Source organism: Parasteatoda tepidariorum, chromosome 6 (assembly GCF_043381705.1).
Source record: "Parasteatoda tepidariorum isolate YZ-2023 chromosome 6, CAS_Ptep_4.0, whole genome shotgun sequence".
Lineage (NCBI taxonomy): Eukaryota > Metazoa > Arthropoda > Arachnida > Araneae > Theridiidae > Parasteatoda > Parasteatoda tepidariorum.
The window spans coordinates 26,006,608-26,023,003 of record NC_092209.1 but is presented as its reverse complement, the minus strand read 5'-3'; the positions used below and the strand labels follow the sequence as shown (position 1 = coordinate 26,023,003).

At 26.4% G+C, this 16,396-nt stretch overlaps 1 protein-coding gene across 6 annotated transcripts in view; it reads left to right on the top strand.

Annotated features, from left to right (window-relative positions):
* The window catches only part of LOC107440424 (CCR4-NOT transcription complex subunit 6-like twin), a 200,373-nt gene that overhangs the window by 5,279 nt on the left and 178,698 nt on the right, over nt 1-16,396 (top strand). For all 6 annotated transcript variants that reach the window (XM_071182120.1, XM_043049251.2, XM_016053335.3 and 3 more), the window contains exons 3-4: nt 1,656-1,919; nt 7,085-7,186. In XM_071182120.1, the coding sequence (XP_071038221.1) occupies nt 1,656-1,919; nt 7,085-7,186 (366 nt within the window). The remainder of the gene's footprint in view (nt 1-1,655; nt 1,920-7,084; nt 7,187-16,396) is intronic.

Sequence of the window (16,396 nt, the reverse complement as noted above, 5' to 3'; positions counted from 1 at the left end):
TGTAGTGAAATGTCATTGGTTTTATATCGAATATTATAACGGAAATCCAATTAAAATCAAATAGAAATTGAACATCTACTAAATATCATGAAGAATCAGAAAAGCGGATTCTCATCTCTGCACTTTTTTTTTAACACGTTGCAAATGTTTAAAAAGAAAAAATGAGAAAGGAAAAGTTTTATTTCATTTTGATTTTTAAAAAGTGCCCTTCCGGTAAACGGAAGTCCAGATATGGGACTTTGTACTGTATTATTATCTTATTTTAATTTTATTAACTTCCAATTAATTTTTGAAATCTCGTTTTCTTTCTAGAAAAATAAAACTTTTTACTAATAAGACTCTTATTAGGTGGGTTTTATTGTATGGGTTGAAAATTTGGTCTTTTACCTAAAATGAAACTACTATCTGAGGCTGCAGATACAGTTGGGCTTTGAGGAAAACTCCAAACTAAAAGTCTGGGCCTGTCTGCTGCTATAGTAACAAGTGAGAGCACATTTCTATTGGGATTACAATGGAGGAATAAAAATGTCGATTGGTTTACTCTCACCGATCTATGCCAAGGTTAAGACAAAACTATTCACCTCACACCCCTATTCGAAGTGACTCTTCCTCATAACCATACTACCCACTAGGATGCAAGACTAATGTCTGAAGGAGTTCTCCTAAAAGCTGCACTATATGCTTTTTCTGTTTTTATGCCTTAAATGCAAATTCTTTGTCAGCAGTTAATCTTGATGGACTTTTTAAATTTCAAAAGTATTTATTCAATGTAATGCTAAAAGTTTGTAATAGTAAAAAACATTTTTTTTTAAATACAATTTAATTTCATTGGTGGACACACATAACCACTTATAATCATTGATTAAAAAGCTTTTTAATGTAAATGTCTTCGTAAACTAAATAAAATGCAATTTACCAATATATTCACACTAATTTTTTCAAACAATTGTTATTTTGTCAATTTAATATAATTTTTTCCAACTAACTACTGTTAGTTACTTAAAAATGTATTGGTAGCAGTTTCATATTTGAGAATGCATTTGTAACAGTTTTATATTTTAGTTACAAATACATTTTTAAATATCGACACTACATGCACTATAAACTATATGCACTATAAAACGACACTACATGCACTATAAATTTTTTTTGTTTATCTCAACACCAAAAATGGTGTCAATTACTTATTTTACGGTGTAAATGTAAATATATTCTTTATATTTCTATTTCATTATTATGCTTTTTGTAGAAAAAATTATAAGCTAGTTTTTTAAAGATTTGCTCTTCATTACTATATATACTTTTACCAGCTTGGGTTGTATACTAAGCCATATTTTCAAATTATTTAGGACATTGTTTTTAAAGTGTTTTTGTTGAATAATACTGTGTTTTCCATGTAAGCAATAACGGATATGTACGGTGTTATCTAATTAAAATACTGAAAACTTGCTCGGTTGTACTTATCAGGAAACAGCAGTACTATAATTAGATTTAAAAGATTAGATGACACCTTTGGAAAAGTGGGGCTTATCAGTATATTGCCCCAAGTTCTTTAAATTTAATCTTGTTATAGTTTATTTGAATTTTAATCTAATTAAAAATTTGCAAAAACAATAATATTTTCTTTATTCTAAGATAAAATGTTTTTTTTCCAGGAGGTGTATGTAATTTGAGTGCATCTCTCTTTCGGATGACAAATCTAACAGTTCTGTACCTGAACGATAATCAACTCCATGTTCTGCCTGGAGAGATATCACTTTTAGTTAATCTCGCTCATCTAAATGTTTCACATAATAAATTAAGAACTCTGCCTCCTGAAATTGGAGACATGACATCACTTCGTGAACTGATTGCTAAAAATAACTACATTTCTACATTACCCACTGAATTAGGAAAACTTTTTAAACTATGCAAATTAGGTAAGCATTTTGATGTGTGTTTAATAAATAACCTATCGATTGTGAATCTGTAAATAATAATATTATTATAAAAATGATACTCTCTGTGTGTAAATGATAATATTATTATAAAAGGTCAAGCTATGACTGTTGTTTTGTTTTCTCAAAATCTTTTAAAATATAACAATATGTGTAGTTTTTTCCTTATATATTTATATGCAGGGTATCTATTAAAATATAAAATATTTTTATCATGTTCTTTAAAAAATTATGGTGTTCTTTCAAAAAATGTCAGAAAAAACATCATTCCTAGAGCAAACTATCTTTTAAATTTCTGTGATTTCTGAATATTTTTATTATTTATCAATTTGAAATTTTTATTATTATTATTTATCAATTTTATTATTTTATCAATTTGAAATTCTAGCTGAAGCTAGGAAGTTATTGGCGAATTTTTTTAATTCCTAAATGAGAACAGAGAAATCAGGAATATTTCTTTCCTTTTCAATGAGCAAGAAAAGTATCTTTAGAATATAATTCAGAGAAATCAGGAATATTTCTTTCCTTTTCAATGAGCAAGAAAAGTATCTTTAGAATATAATTCTGCAGGAAAAGAAAATTATTTGATTTTGTATTTTTTTCAGCTATTTTATTGCTTCAACTCTTTCTTTACTCTGTTTTTATATGAAGATGTTATATGTTTATGTATGAAGAGACAGGGTATAAAAGTTTTGGTTATACCTATCAAATTAATTAATGTTATTATAGTACTTTTTTAAATTTATTGTTGTGTTATTGTCGGTGAAAATAGTAACTTCTTTAGGTCATGAAAAACTCTGGGAATTAGTCATGAAAAGTCATGAATTTAAAATCTAAAATGTAGCAGATACCCTGTATATATTGTTGGCCTATTCAATGAGTAATTTAATTTTTTTTTAAAAATGCTCAAAATTTAAGGAAAAAAAAAAGTTCAGGAGACTGACCAATGTAAGAGCTTTATCAATATAAAATCTAAGTGACAATTTTGAAGAAACAAATTTATTATTCTTGGAAATTTCTTATTTAACTGTAAAACATTGATTTATTTTATGAAGTACAAAATTTCACAGTGATCAGTGGATGAAGTTTCTAAGTAATTTTTCATTGTGTTTGGAAAACAAAAAACTCCTAAATGAGTTTAATTACAAACAGTTAATGAGTAATTTCAAAGATCGGTCATTTGGTAACAAATTAAAACTGAAAGTAAAGAGTGTAAATTCTATGAAAAGAATGTAGATTCAATATTTCTTTCAGTTTAAGAGTGTTAATTCAGTTAATTTTTGTAAATTGGAAATTTGCACATAAGAAGAAAAAAAAGAAGGCAATGTACTCTCTATATTTCCTAAAAACTTAGTATGAACTTTAATTCTGATGAATTAAAATGTCACTGTTAATCATTCCCTAAACAACATGCTTGCAAAATCCACCCTTTGTTGTAGAGTTTGATAAGACATGATTGTTGGTGTTTAATTTCATATGGAAATCTGTGTATGGTGTTTCTTGTTTCTCTTTTAGCTTTCTGAAATACATTAAACTAAACTCTTAAAATTTTCCCAATTTTCTTGTATAATTCCAGAAACCGTGGTAACATTTGCAAGTATTATTGTATGTATTGTATTGAGTAATTACTGTATGTATTAGGCTAATATTCCCCCTCTAGATAAGCTGTGCATCCTGTTGTTGGAATTTGGCTTATGGCTTGTGTGTAAAGTGTGCCTTTTAAACACATTACTGGAAATTGTCTCGTAACCAGTGATATTCCAGTATTAGATACTCACCTTATCCAACTGTATACTTTCTTTAAACTTCCTAATTGAGTATAACAATCTCCTCTAATGTATCAATGCTAAAACTGATCATTAAAGTACTAATTATAGGGACTACATAATTCAGTTAAGGAATGCATTGCCATCTTTTGTCAACTTGTATTATTAATTTTTAAGTTTCAGTCTGAAATTTATAGAACTTCGGCATTAACATACTGTTAGCTTTATTTCTCTATTCTTTGTAAGAGTTTTATGATTTTGAAATCTGAATATTCCTTTCTGGATCAGCTTGTATAAAAAAATATTGTTAGAGAATATTCTAATTTTTATTGTCATTTTTATTTATTGCCCAATGTCATTTTTATTTATTGTAAATTCCATATTATAAGCAATTGAAAGAATAAAGCAATAAAATGCCTCTAAATTATTTGTAATTGATTTCAACACACAAGCTTTGCATCATTTGTTACTTTCTATTTTGCTATTTGAAAAGTAATTATATACTTTTAATGTAAAGTGTTATTTCCCTACAATCCCTCAGATTTGAGTTTTTTAATTTCAAAATATTTTAAGTTTTGTAATTCATTATGCCTCATAATTGCTTTTGTGTTTTGTTTAATTTATTGTTCATACTATTGTATTAAAATTTTGTGAACATTATCAATTAGTTCATACATTATCAATTGGTTCATATTTTCTTAACTATGATTAATTATTTTCTTATCTATGAATTTTGTTATTATTATTTTTTTTTTTAAATTTTATCCTTTGGATTTTTTTTAAATTGAAAGTCCCAAATATTTAAATTAATTATTAGTCAAAGCTCTTTGAAACATTTTAAGTTGTAGCAAATTTTTTGAGGAATAAGAGTTGAATATTTTTTTAATTGATTTTAATATTTTTTTTATTCAGATATATCAAAATGCTAGTAATAGCATCTACAATTCACTTTGAAAACTTCATTTGTTTAATATTTTAAAATACAGCTCTTAAAATTGAATTAAATATGTACCTGTTAAAAGTTTTAACTATAGCAAACTTGAATCTTATTTGAGATTAGCTTAATATTTTCAGTAACTGTAACAGATTTTATAATTCTTATATTTATGGTATTGATGCGATGAAACCTAATTTTTTGACAATAACTTAATTTTTTTAAACTTATTTGTATCAAAATATCAAATGTGCTAATTTTAACATTTAGTTCTCCTAAAANGTTTTTACTATAGCAAACTTGAATCTTATTTGAGATTAGCTTAATATTTTCAGTAACTGTAACAGATTTTATAATTCTTATATTTATGGTATTGATGCAATGAAACCTAATTTTTTGACAATAACTTAATATTTTTAAACTTATTTGTATCAAAATATTAAATGTGCTAATTTTAACATTTTATATTCTATAAATTTCAGTATTATATAAACATTTTGTCAATAAAAATTAGTATTAGTTTTTTCAGACACTGTTTGTGCGCAGATTTTATGTTAAAATTATAATATTTTAATGTTTTAAAAACTTTTTAATTTTTTAGAATGTAATTTGTTTTTCCATTTGTTAAGTATTAGGGCAATTTTTAAATTTAATTTTCCTCAATGCCTCGTTTGCTTTAATAATTTTGATTAAACTTTGATTTTTAGTTTTTTTAAAAAAATAATTTTTAAATCATCATTAATGACAGTGGCATTGAAAAGAGTAATAAAGCAATCGCTGGATCACTTATTAAATGTAGAGGGAAAAATATTAAAATGACCATATTCATAAAGATTACAAAGAGTATTTTAATTTGACGTTTGTGTGAATGTATGCAGGAAGTGTTCTTTAATAAAAATTGATTATTTGAGACAAAATAATCGTAAGTTTTAAACATGATTTTAACGGTCTAAAACTTTATTCTTTATTAAACTTAGTTTTATAAAGAAAATTAAAATTTGAAATGGGTTGAAAATTAGACTCAGTTTTCTTTTACTAAATATTTAGGTTTGATCATGAAGTATACATTAAAAACTTTTATTATTTTTAGTATACATTAATAAATTTTATGTACAGAATAACTTTTCAATGTAATCTAATAACTATTTAAAGTTTGTGAGAAATATATTTTTACAATATTGTTTAAATTGGGGAAAAAAAAGTTTTTAAAGGTGAGCTTAATCTATTTCAAAACACTCAAATGTTTTTTTACCAATTATTTTGCTCAATTTAATTACCTTTCATTTGTTACATTGTATAAAATTTAAATATTTTTCAATGTTTTTGCAAGTTAACATAAAGTGTTTATAACAGTTTTTTTTTAAATAAGAAGTATTAAGTACCAATTATCAAAATACTGAAAATGTTTAAAGTATTTATATTAGTACAGTATATTGTTAAAACAGACTTTTAATGCATATATATTACTTAACATCTTTTCTTAAAAATATTTTACTAATCACTTTTCTAAAACAAAAATTCCTTTTTTTGGTATATATAAAATTTACAAGTGTTTTCAGATTCTTTTGTTTGAGATGTATCTTGAGATATAAATTTTTACGAGGCATATCTGGTACTAATATAGAAAAAAGTGAATAAATTTTTTGAAATTTTAGAGAGGAAGAACTTGACTTTATCATTTTGGATTTTTTTCTATAATAAATAGGATTTATTAAACCTGGTTTTTAAGAAAAAATACACTTTTGTTTGGGAAAAAGAGGGTTTTTCAAATATATTATTATGCTTATTTATATATACTAAACATACGAATAAGACATGACATGCGATAAGTTGCAATGTTTAGCACTGAATAACATGTGAATAAGAAACAGCGTATACTGAAAAAATATTGCATGATTACTGCCAAAAGAATTACTAAAAGAAATGGTTATGAGAATAATTACTTGAGTCATTTTTCTCTATTCTAAATGTGTAATGAATTGCATAATGAAGTTACAAAAATGATTTGTTGTAAAATGTAAATCATAATATGAGAATAATTATGAAATTAGTTTTAAATTATTAATAAACACATAATTTTCTTTAAAATTATTGAAGGAAATTTTTAGAAGCATTGTGTTAGAAGCATTCATGAAAAGAAATGCATGATCTCTTTAGCACATAAATGTTCATTTGTATATTTCACTGTGTTGATTCTTTATGTTCTTTTAACCTTCCTGTATCTAATCACCAAATGACATCATTTGGTGTTCAGACAGTGTGGAAGATTCTTGCTTAGAGAACTGAAACTATAGTTCGTCTTTTTCTTTAGTTTACTCACATTTTTCATTTTAGTCTATGAAACAGAAAGTGTACCCTATCTTTTGGATGTTAACTGTATCATTTTTTTCATTGTAATATCAGTTTCTTTACCTGTTTTTTGCTCAAAATGAAATTTTTAATTTTAGATTTGACTGGTAATCTACTAGGTGGACGTATAGCGGAAATATTAAATCGTTCTACGTATCGCACTGAAGATCTTTTAAATTACCTTATTGATCATTTACCAGGTATGTTTTTTACGCTTAGTTTTTACTTTGAAATGGAAACTTCAGTGAAATAATGATTTCTGGTTTCAAACATTACAACACGAAACATATTTTATTTTGCAAATATTTTATTATGTACTATGAACAATATGTTTCAAATTCTGCTTATGTTATTAGAAAAATACTGAACTTATTTTTGAAATTTTAAACAAATCTTGATGCTCAAATATAAGATGATTCTAATTCAACTGCTTGAGTTTAAAAGTTTTAGAGGTATATATTCCCTATAAAAAAATATAGCATATTTTATTATTTAACTCTCAAAATACCAGATACAGGTTGTCTTACTGCTCTTGAAAATTTCAGGATATTTATTTCACAGGGTGCGTAGCATTTTTAAAAAGTGCTTTAAGGTGCTTATTTTTTTATTTAGGTTTTTTAAAAGCCCTTAAACATTATTTTTTTTACTCGTGGTTTGTAAAAAATGCTGAATTTTCTATCTTTCAAAATTAGTTTTTTTTCTTTGTAATGGCGATTGTTGTCCTAAATTACAAAAAAAAGCATGATTTTTCAGAATCATCTCAGCAATGTTTATCCGAAACTAGTTATTTTATGATTATGTAAAATCTTTGAAAATGTTTTTGAATTTTTTTGTTTTTATGTATATAATCTTTTTGATTTTTTTTTTGCTTATAAATAAAGAACTTTAATCAATAGGACAAAATAATTTTTATTACAGCACATATCCTGATTGTGATTTTTGTTAATTTGTTTTATATATTTGTTTTGAAAAGTGATTAACAATATTTTTGAATGCTTGAACGGTGCTTATTTTTTGTTGCAAAATCTGGATACGCACCCAGTTTCAATTTCAAGGATTTAGCATAAAATATGTCAAAGAGGAAGTATTAAATTGGAAAGTGAGATTGTGGAAAGGGGAATTAGTTCTTTTAAAAGAGTGATAATTAGCAGAACTAGAGGGAAAGATTTTTGTTTGATCATCATCAGTGATAGAAACCCTGAGATATTGAGGAAATAAATTTATAGAGAGTAACTGAATATAATGGAGACATTACATGTATTCCTGTATTATTATAAAAGTATTCTTGATTGAGGTAAAAAAAAAATTGTTAGCACTAAGAGATGCAAAACAAATGTTTTGTTTTAACACAAAGTGTCTAAATTATAAAAAATGCTACTAGTTATGTAGTTTTGGTGCTGTTATAAAAATGCTAATGTTCTGATTTGTGTATTGGATGTGGAAGTACTTAGAGTTGTGAGGAAAGCAATCTGTGTCCTAGTATTGATGTTAATTTATTTAGCCTGTATTGAAATTAAAAGATCATATCTTTTTTTGCATTAAGAAGTTCTTATGCATTACAAAGCAAAGTAAAAACTTAAAATATTGCCCTTGAGGAGAGAAAAAGAGGAATTATTTTTCATTTATTTGCAATTTAATTATACTGCACTTTATATAGTCGCATGTTACGGGATTATCTGTATGAAATTTTTATAATATGAATAAGAAAGTATAAAGAAATCTGTATAACAGCACTTCATAATAATAAGGTAAATTTTAAAAATAAATGTGATTATTCTACCTCTAAATGAGCAAGTGATCTTATTTACAAAAAAAAATCCTTCTTAGCCTGTTGCTGAAAAAAAAAAAAGGGTCCAGAAGGTTGCAAAATACATTTCCATTTTTTTGTCTGTCAATAGGTATTTTGGTTAATAAACAGAGCATTTTTCCCCCCTAATATCTATCTTTTAATGTAAGTTGAAAATAAGTACAAATACTGAAATTTACACTAAATTCTATCAACAACTGCTGAAATGTACCTATCCAATCGTTGTTAATAGATGGCCACTATTCAGAGTTTTCAACAAATTATATATTTCCAAGTTCTTGTTTAACTAATTATCTGGTGCTTATGCTTTTTTTACTATCCTCAATTAATTTGATTTTATACTTCATTGTAAAGAATTTTCACATACAATTATCTCTTATATTTCATTCATAAAAGTTTTCCTGTAAACATATCTACTAGTCTCTAGAATTTAAAGAAGGAAAAGATAAAATCTGACAAATATTAGTGTTATTGTAACAAACATTTGGTGGTTGTTGTGATATGCAATACCAACAGCTGAAATGTAAAATTCATACCATATTGAAAAATATCAGCCGCTAAATTTTTTTAGAATTCCCTGCTACATAAATAGAATTTTCTATGCGAGAATTGAAAATCTATTCACTCAAATGTCTTAGAATTTTTCAGTATAGTAAATGGTGACTGGTGCACGTTAAATCTGTCACAAAGTCCTCCAAGTTTCCATAACAAATAAATACCTCTTAGGGATTGGAGATAGATCCTCTCTGGTTCAGGTCAAACAGGTCGCCCTGTAAAACAGTTGACATGTGTGTTCTTGAAGTTATATTCTTGATCATAAATAGTGCCCCTGAAATAAGGCAAGAAATGCATCCTCTGCCTTAAAATTTTGCTTGATTTCAAGCAGGCTTGCTGGTATTGGCCAGTGTCATAGGTAACTACGACAGAATTTTTTCCGTTAGCAATCTGAGAAGCTTCTCAAGGATGGTGGAGATGGGAGGAGAAGCAAGCAGCCTTAAACTAGGAAGCGTTCAAAATTACAACATATGTTGCAGAATAATTTATGCTTAAGAGAGTTACATATTTGTACGTACAGTTGTACTAGTTACATATATATTGCAACATAATCTGTACTCCAATTGCTTGCACAATCAGCATTTCTTTCCTAATGATCACGTTTTATAAATAGTGTAAAACTTATTACCGATGTAAGAGAAATAAACTTTTAGTACGATTGCAATCATTTTGATAATGTGATAATTGCAAGAATTAAATTTTCAAGAAATTTAATTTTTATAAATAAACTTTAAGAATTGAAAGAAGGCATGATAGCACAGCTGACCATCAGGTTTAGAAATTAGAATTTGGCAGTCAGGCATCAATGGCACCTAAATATTTCTTCTCGGTGGCCATAACTGTTCAGCAAGACGTTACTTTAAAATTATATTTTGAACCAAAATATTTATCCTTTTTTCCCCCCCTGTCATACTAGTAAAAAATGTTTTCTGAGTAAAAAGTGTTTTCCGAAGTAAAAAATGTTTTCTGAAAATGCATGCGCAAACACCTAAACGTATATTTTTCCAAAATACATACACAACATCTAAATTGGGCTGGATATCCAAGAAATAAAATTGTTATCGTAATCACAATTTATCCTGATTACGATAAATTGTGATTGTGACTTATAAATTGAGAGAATATGAATTGCAAAGTATGATTTTTAAATCGCTTGAATACAAATCCCCATGTGTGACTTTTAAATAGTGGGGACACTAATCGCTGTGTGATAATTTTAAATCATATGAATCCGAATTGTTTTGGGTGGTTTTTAAATTGGGAGAAGGTGAATTTCAGTGTATGATTTTTAAAGTGTGTGAATATGAATTGCATTGTGACTCTACTCTGGACCAGAGTTTCTTAAATTGTGGGTCGGAACCCAATTGGGGTCACAGGACTTTCAACAGGGGTTGCCAAAAATGTTAGCAACTTTGATATAATTTTATAATTACGAATTATTTTTACATAATGTATCTGAAAATAGGTAAGACAAAACAGACTGAGAAAAAACAAAAACGTTTCTTCACATTTTAATTATTGTGTTAGATTTTTAAGTTAGTTATTTTATTGAAATTTTTACATTGTTCTAAAATTAATTTCCTATTGTTCTTAAAAATTAATTATATAAGCTCTAAAGCTGCATTAAAATTTGTTGCACTTTAAGTGTAGAAAAAGACAATTTCTCTCATGCATTTGTCAGATTTGCATAATGCTTATGGGATCCCTAAAATTTCCCAAAATATTATGGAGTTCTTACTCTAAGAATTTTAATAAAACCTGTTGTATGACAAAAGAAATGAGAAATACAAAGCATCATAGAATCATCAACTTAACCAACATCAACTTAAAAGCATTTTATTTCACTATAAATAATTAAAGTAATTTAGTATGCATATTAAATGTACATTGTTATTTTGTTACACATGCTGTAAAGTTGCAACCTTGCATTGAAAATGAAATTAATGAATTTAAATAAGCTTTTTTTATTATTATTGGGTTGTTTAGAAAGACAAATCTAAAATTTTATGTTCTATGATACCTTGAGTTTAAAATTTTTGTAGACAACCCATATCTCATCTTCACTGATGATACTTTAAAACTAGATCATTTTCTTGGCGTTTGAAAAGCAAATCACATTCGTCAATGCAACGACACAAATTTCTTTCTTTAAAAACATGAGCATTCCATTTGTCAATGCCATGGAGATTAAATCTAATCATTTTAAATGATCATGAACAGTCAAATTAGATAAATTTAATCTCTCAGTGATCTCATGAGATCAGTTTGCATCAATTAATGCCTTTATTGTGTCACCATCAGCTTCAATTGGCCTTCCAAAATGTGTGCTGCATCTTCGACACAAAAATTACCCGATCGAAATTTTGCAAACCAGTTTTTGAACTGGGATTCTGTCCATATTTCTCCACATACATCAGATAATTTTTTCCTTGCTCAAGCACATTTTTACTTTTTCATTAATAAAAAATTAAATGTGCGGAAAAATGCTTCTTTTTTTTTTCCGTACATGAAAGGGCAACCAGAAACTACTAGGAAGAATCAAGTAAACTTTTTCATAACCAAGTCTAGCTATGTCAGCTGCAAAATGTATGTGGTTTGTGTAAAGTTGGCTCTGAAAAACTACAATTAAATCCTCTGTTTGGAAAAAAATTAAATTACTTTCCAAATAATTCAATATATTTAATTTTTTTATTGTACATTCGCAAATGCTGCAACTGTACATTAGACATATTATTAAGAAAAATTTAAATGAAATAAATAATTACTATTAGTTCATTGTTATTTTCAAAGCATCCTGATTTGTTTCATCTGGATTCTCATACTACACCTTTGCAATTAATAAATTACCTTACTTCAAGATTTTGTATTGCAGCTCATAATTTATGTGATTTCTGGTTTATAGTTGATATGTTGTCATTCACATTCATGAAATTTTAAAACCAAACATTCTGAATTATTTTGAAAATGTAACTTTGCCTTCTGCTTTAAAAATTGAAGAGAATCAGCATGTTTGAGTTTTATTTTTCAATTTAATGAACTTTTTTTATTCATATAAAGAATTATTTATGTTGTTATTTTTATGAATCACTCTTAACATTTGTGTGAAAGAGTGGGGTGGAGAATTTTAAATGTGACTAACATACTTCACATACTACATACTTTCAATTTGTTTTATTTTCTTTTGACACTATTGCAAATTCAGTTACAATGCAAGGAAATTTTTATGTTCTGTTTATAATTTTCTGTTTCTTTAAGCAACAGGGCTAAAAGAATCTTAAAATTTTTACAAAGCCTGCAGGGGTCACGTAAGTCTGGAAAGTACATGCCAAAATGAAAATTTAAGGTGTCCAAATATCTTTAATTGCATGTTTATGCAAACATATGGATCTACATATTATTAACCTGGAAAAAAAACATTTGGATCATTATTTCTATGTTAATATTTTTATTTTGAGTATAAATGAGCTGAATAAAGTATTATTAAAAAGAAAGTATTAAGAACAAATAAACAATGATGGAGTAAATGTAGAGCATTCTTTTTAATAAAGTGAAATTATCAAAATTGTTAATGACTATTAGCAAGTGCATTATTTACTTTAAAATAATGTTATTAACTTTAAATATTATTAATTTTCTTATGAACAGCTCTTGGGGTAATAATAAACATGACTAGGGAAATAAAAAGAAGTATCTTATCTTAATTTAACAAGTATCCTAGTTTAACAAGTTCTTGTTTAGGTCTTATCATATAAAATCAGTTTTCTTTAACTTTTTCAGTGACACTTATTTGTCCTTTCTGGCACACAAATGATAATAAAATATGAGATAGTAAAGGTTTGTTTAGTAGTAATTATTTGAAAAGTAAAGAACAAAGTTTGTTTTTGTCATTCGGTTTAATGTTATGGGGTTTTAAATTTATCAATATCCTTTTTGATGTATTGTAGCATTAAATAAATAATAAAAATGATACTTTCGAAACATTTTAAATCAATTTTGAGTATTTGTAAGTTTTTTCTTCAAAAAATGTAATTTGAAAATATTTTAATCATGCATATATAGAATACAAATTTATTTATACTGAAAATGATTCTAAAATTAAACTAAAATGTAAAAAAGCACCACTTTCTCATTTGTAATTTTTTCATAGCAAATCTTATGTATTTAACATGTAGGTAAAAATAAAGTTTTAGAAACTTGAACTCTTTCAATATTTTTAATATTTATTATGATTATTTAAGTAACTTTAAAAACTAACAAGACATGAAATTAGTGATTGTCTTATTATATTTTAAGTATTTTTAAGAGATCTTAAATTTGCTCACATGAATTTATTTTATCTCTAAATTTTTATGGTAATCTAATTCTTTATATATTTAAAAATGGCAGATTCATGTTACTTTAAAGTAATACAGATTACCATTAACAATTTTTTTTTTTTTTTAGCATTAATGTCATTGTTTTTCGTTTAGTAACAATAGAACTGCAAGAATTTTTATAAATAATAGTAAATTTAATTATTTTAAAGGTCTTTAAAAAGTAGTTTGTTTGTTTTAAACCACAATTTAAGTTACATTAGTTTAAACAAGCCAAACTTTACTGTGCTGTCTCCTGTTTTGCACCCTGTTTACATTGCTCTAGTGTTGTTCATTCAGATCAATTTCTTCCTCTAGTTAAAACTATGGCTATTAAAATTGGTTCGACTTAAAATTTGTTTTGTGCTTCCAAATAAATCAAATTAAATAAAAATTTTCAAATGTTTTGATTTGCATTCAAAATGTCTTTTTTATATAAGGAAATTCTCTATTTCAAGTTAGTATTTTAGTTATGATAAGTCAATATATGTTTATTCTCCAATAAGGCTTAGATTGAAATTAATTTCATTTTGGCTTTTGATATGCTTTTCTGAGTAGCCATTAATGGCTACTTAATTAGTTTTCAAATTAGTCCACATCAGCCTCATAGCTTGTCCCCAATAGCCTCATTACACGGGACTAGAATGGACAACAACCTTTTTTTAAGAATATGTGGAAAAAACTAAAGTTTGTAATTCTAGATATAAACTATAATGCAGTAAATGCACAAATGGTTAAAAAAATACTTCATGAGTTTAAAATCATGTTAATTATATATTTTTGACATATCTGTAGAAAAAAGTCTATTGTAGCCCCCTCTTCCCTACAAATCTAAAATTTTCCATTTTTTTAAAAGTCTATTTGTAAGAAAAAGTTATATTTATTTCATATCTGTTATGTTCTAAAAATTATTAACTCTTTTTTTTTTTCTCTCTTTATTATGCATATTCTATTTAGCTTTACGAAATGTTGTGAATCCTAATTTCTAAAACTAATTATTTTTTCTTGTTATTTAGGAAATTCTTTTGTTCTATCCATACCATATAAGTCTTTATTAATTTCATTTTTAAAAATTAAATTAAAAATTTCCAATCAATCTATATTATCAAACAGTTACAGTTTTTTGTTATCGCCGAAATATTATTTTTCACTTCAATGTATTGTTCTGAAGAATTGTGTATTGTGTTATTTGCAGTAATGTAATTGCTCCTCTGTTTACCTTCAGTATCTGTACTACTAAGATACTAAATAGATACTACTATCATGTATTTAGTATGATACGTGAATGTTTTGAAAATGAATACATTATCATGTATTCTTTTTCTAAAAGCATTTTTGCACAACATACTTGTTGTAATCTAGTTAACTTTTAATTACTTGTAATATAACTTTAATTAACTTTAATATTTTTATTGATTTTAATAGGTTACAAAAGCACATCTATTAATTTATCTTCTATAGTAACATATTCAAACTGGGCCAATTCAAATCTCCTTTATAATCAACTCAATTTTTTGCTAATTATTTATTTTTTCAGAATCTGTTATACTTGCTTTAGTTCATTTTTCTTCACTTCAGAACAAATTTTGAATTCTACTAAAAATTGTTATGGAAAAAATGGGATCTGTTTTGGTTTCTCAGTTACGCTTGCAGAAGTTGAGTCAATTACATTATACAAGAATCATTCTTTTCACATTAAAGTGGTTAATTTTTTGCTTGATGTCAGTTATCTTAGTCAATAGTAACAGACTAATCTATTTCATAGTTGTAATAACTTATTTTATATTTTTTGTGCTGCTCTAATTTTTGCAATTGGTTTTGAAGTTGCAATATTTTCTTATGAAATATTCTGAATTATTCTTTTAAGGATCTTTTTTACTCGAATTATAGTTTTCTCCTTTCCTGTGTTTACTTACACAGAAATGTATTATAATGAATGTCATATTTATGGAAACTTTCTACTCCTCGCTCCCTATCCCTACAATCTTATGCACCCTACTTCTTTTCTCTTTTCCTGTGTTTACTTGTGGAGAAATGTATCATAATGAATGTCATATTTACGTAAAGTTACTGTTTCTCTCCGACACTAGAGTTCATGTTAGACCATTGCTTTCTTAATTCAACTTCTGAGAAATATGTTTTGTGCCTTACTTTTCCAAATCCTTATTTTTAAGCTTGTCAGCTCTTCGTCAATCTGATCTGTACATCTCTTTCTTTGCCTTAAGCATTGGCTTTTAAAGAACTTTTTTGTGATTTGTTGTCCATTTTCGCCCTATGTCACAGCCATTGAATTCTCTTTTTTTTTGCACAGTTTTGTGCATTCTTTTCTTTAAATGGTTCTTAGCTTTTCTGGTTGAATCCTTACTGCCGCAACTTTTTCTGCCAGGTCAAAAAATGTCTCAAGATTTTCTTCTCCTAGGTAATTCACATATTTTCATGTATTCTGGTTCCTGTTTAAAATCAGTTATCTAAACCATAGATAACCATTGGTCTGATCAGTTTTATATGCACTGAGTTTTGTTTTCTGTGTTATTTATTTTGATCTAGTTAAATTCTGCAGTGCAAGAAAGCTGCGGTTTATATGCAATTAGCCTTTGCTTGATACCTGTCACAATATTCTTTTCATTTACAATTGAACACATCTACTTAAGCTCTGTAACTCTTTTGATCTTTATTCAGCTTTTCCTCAGTTATCT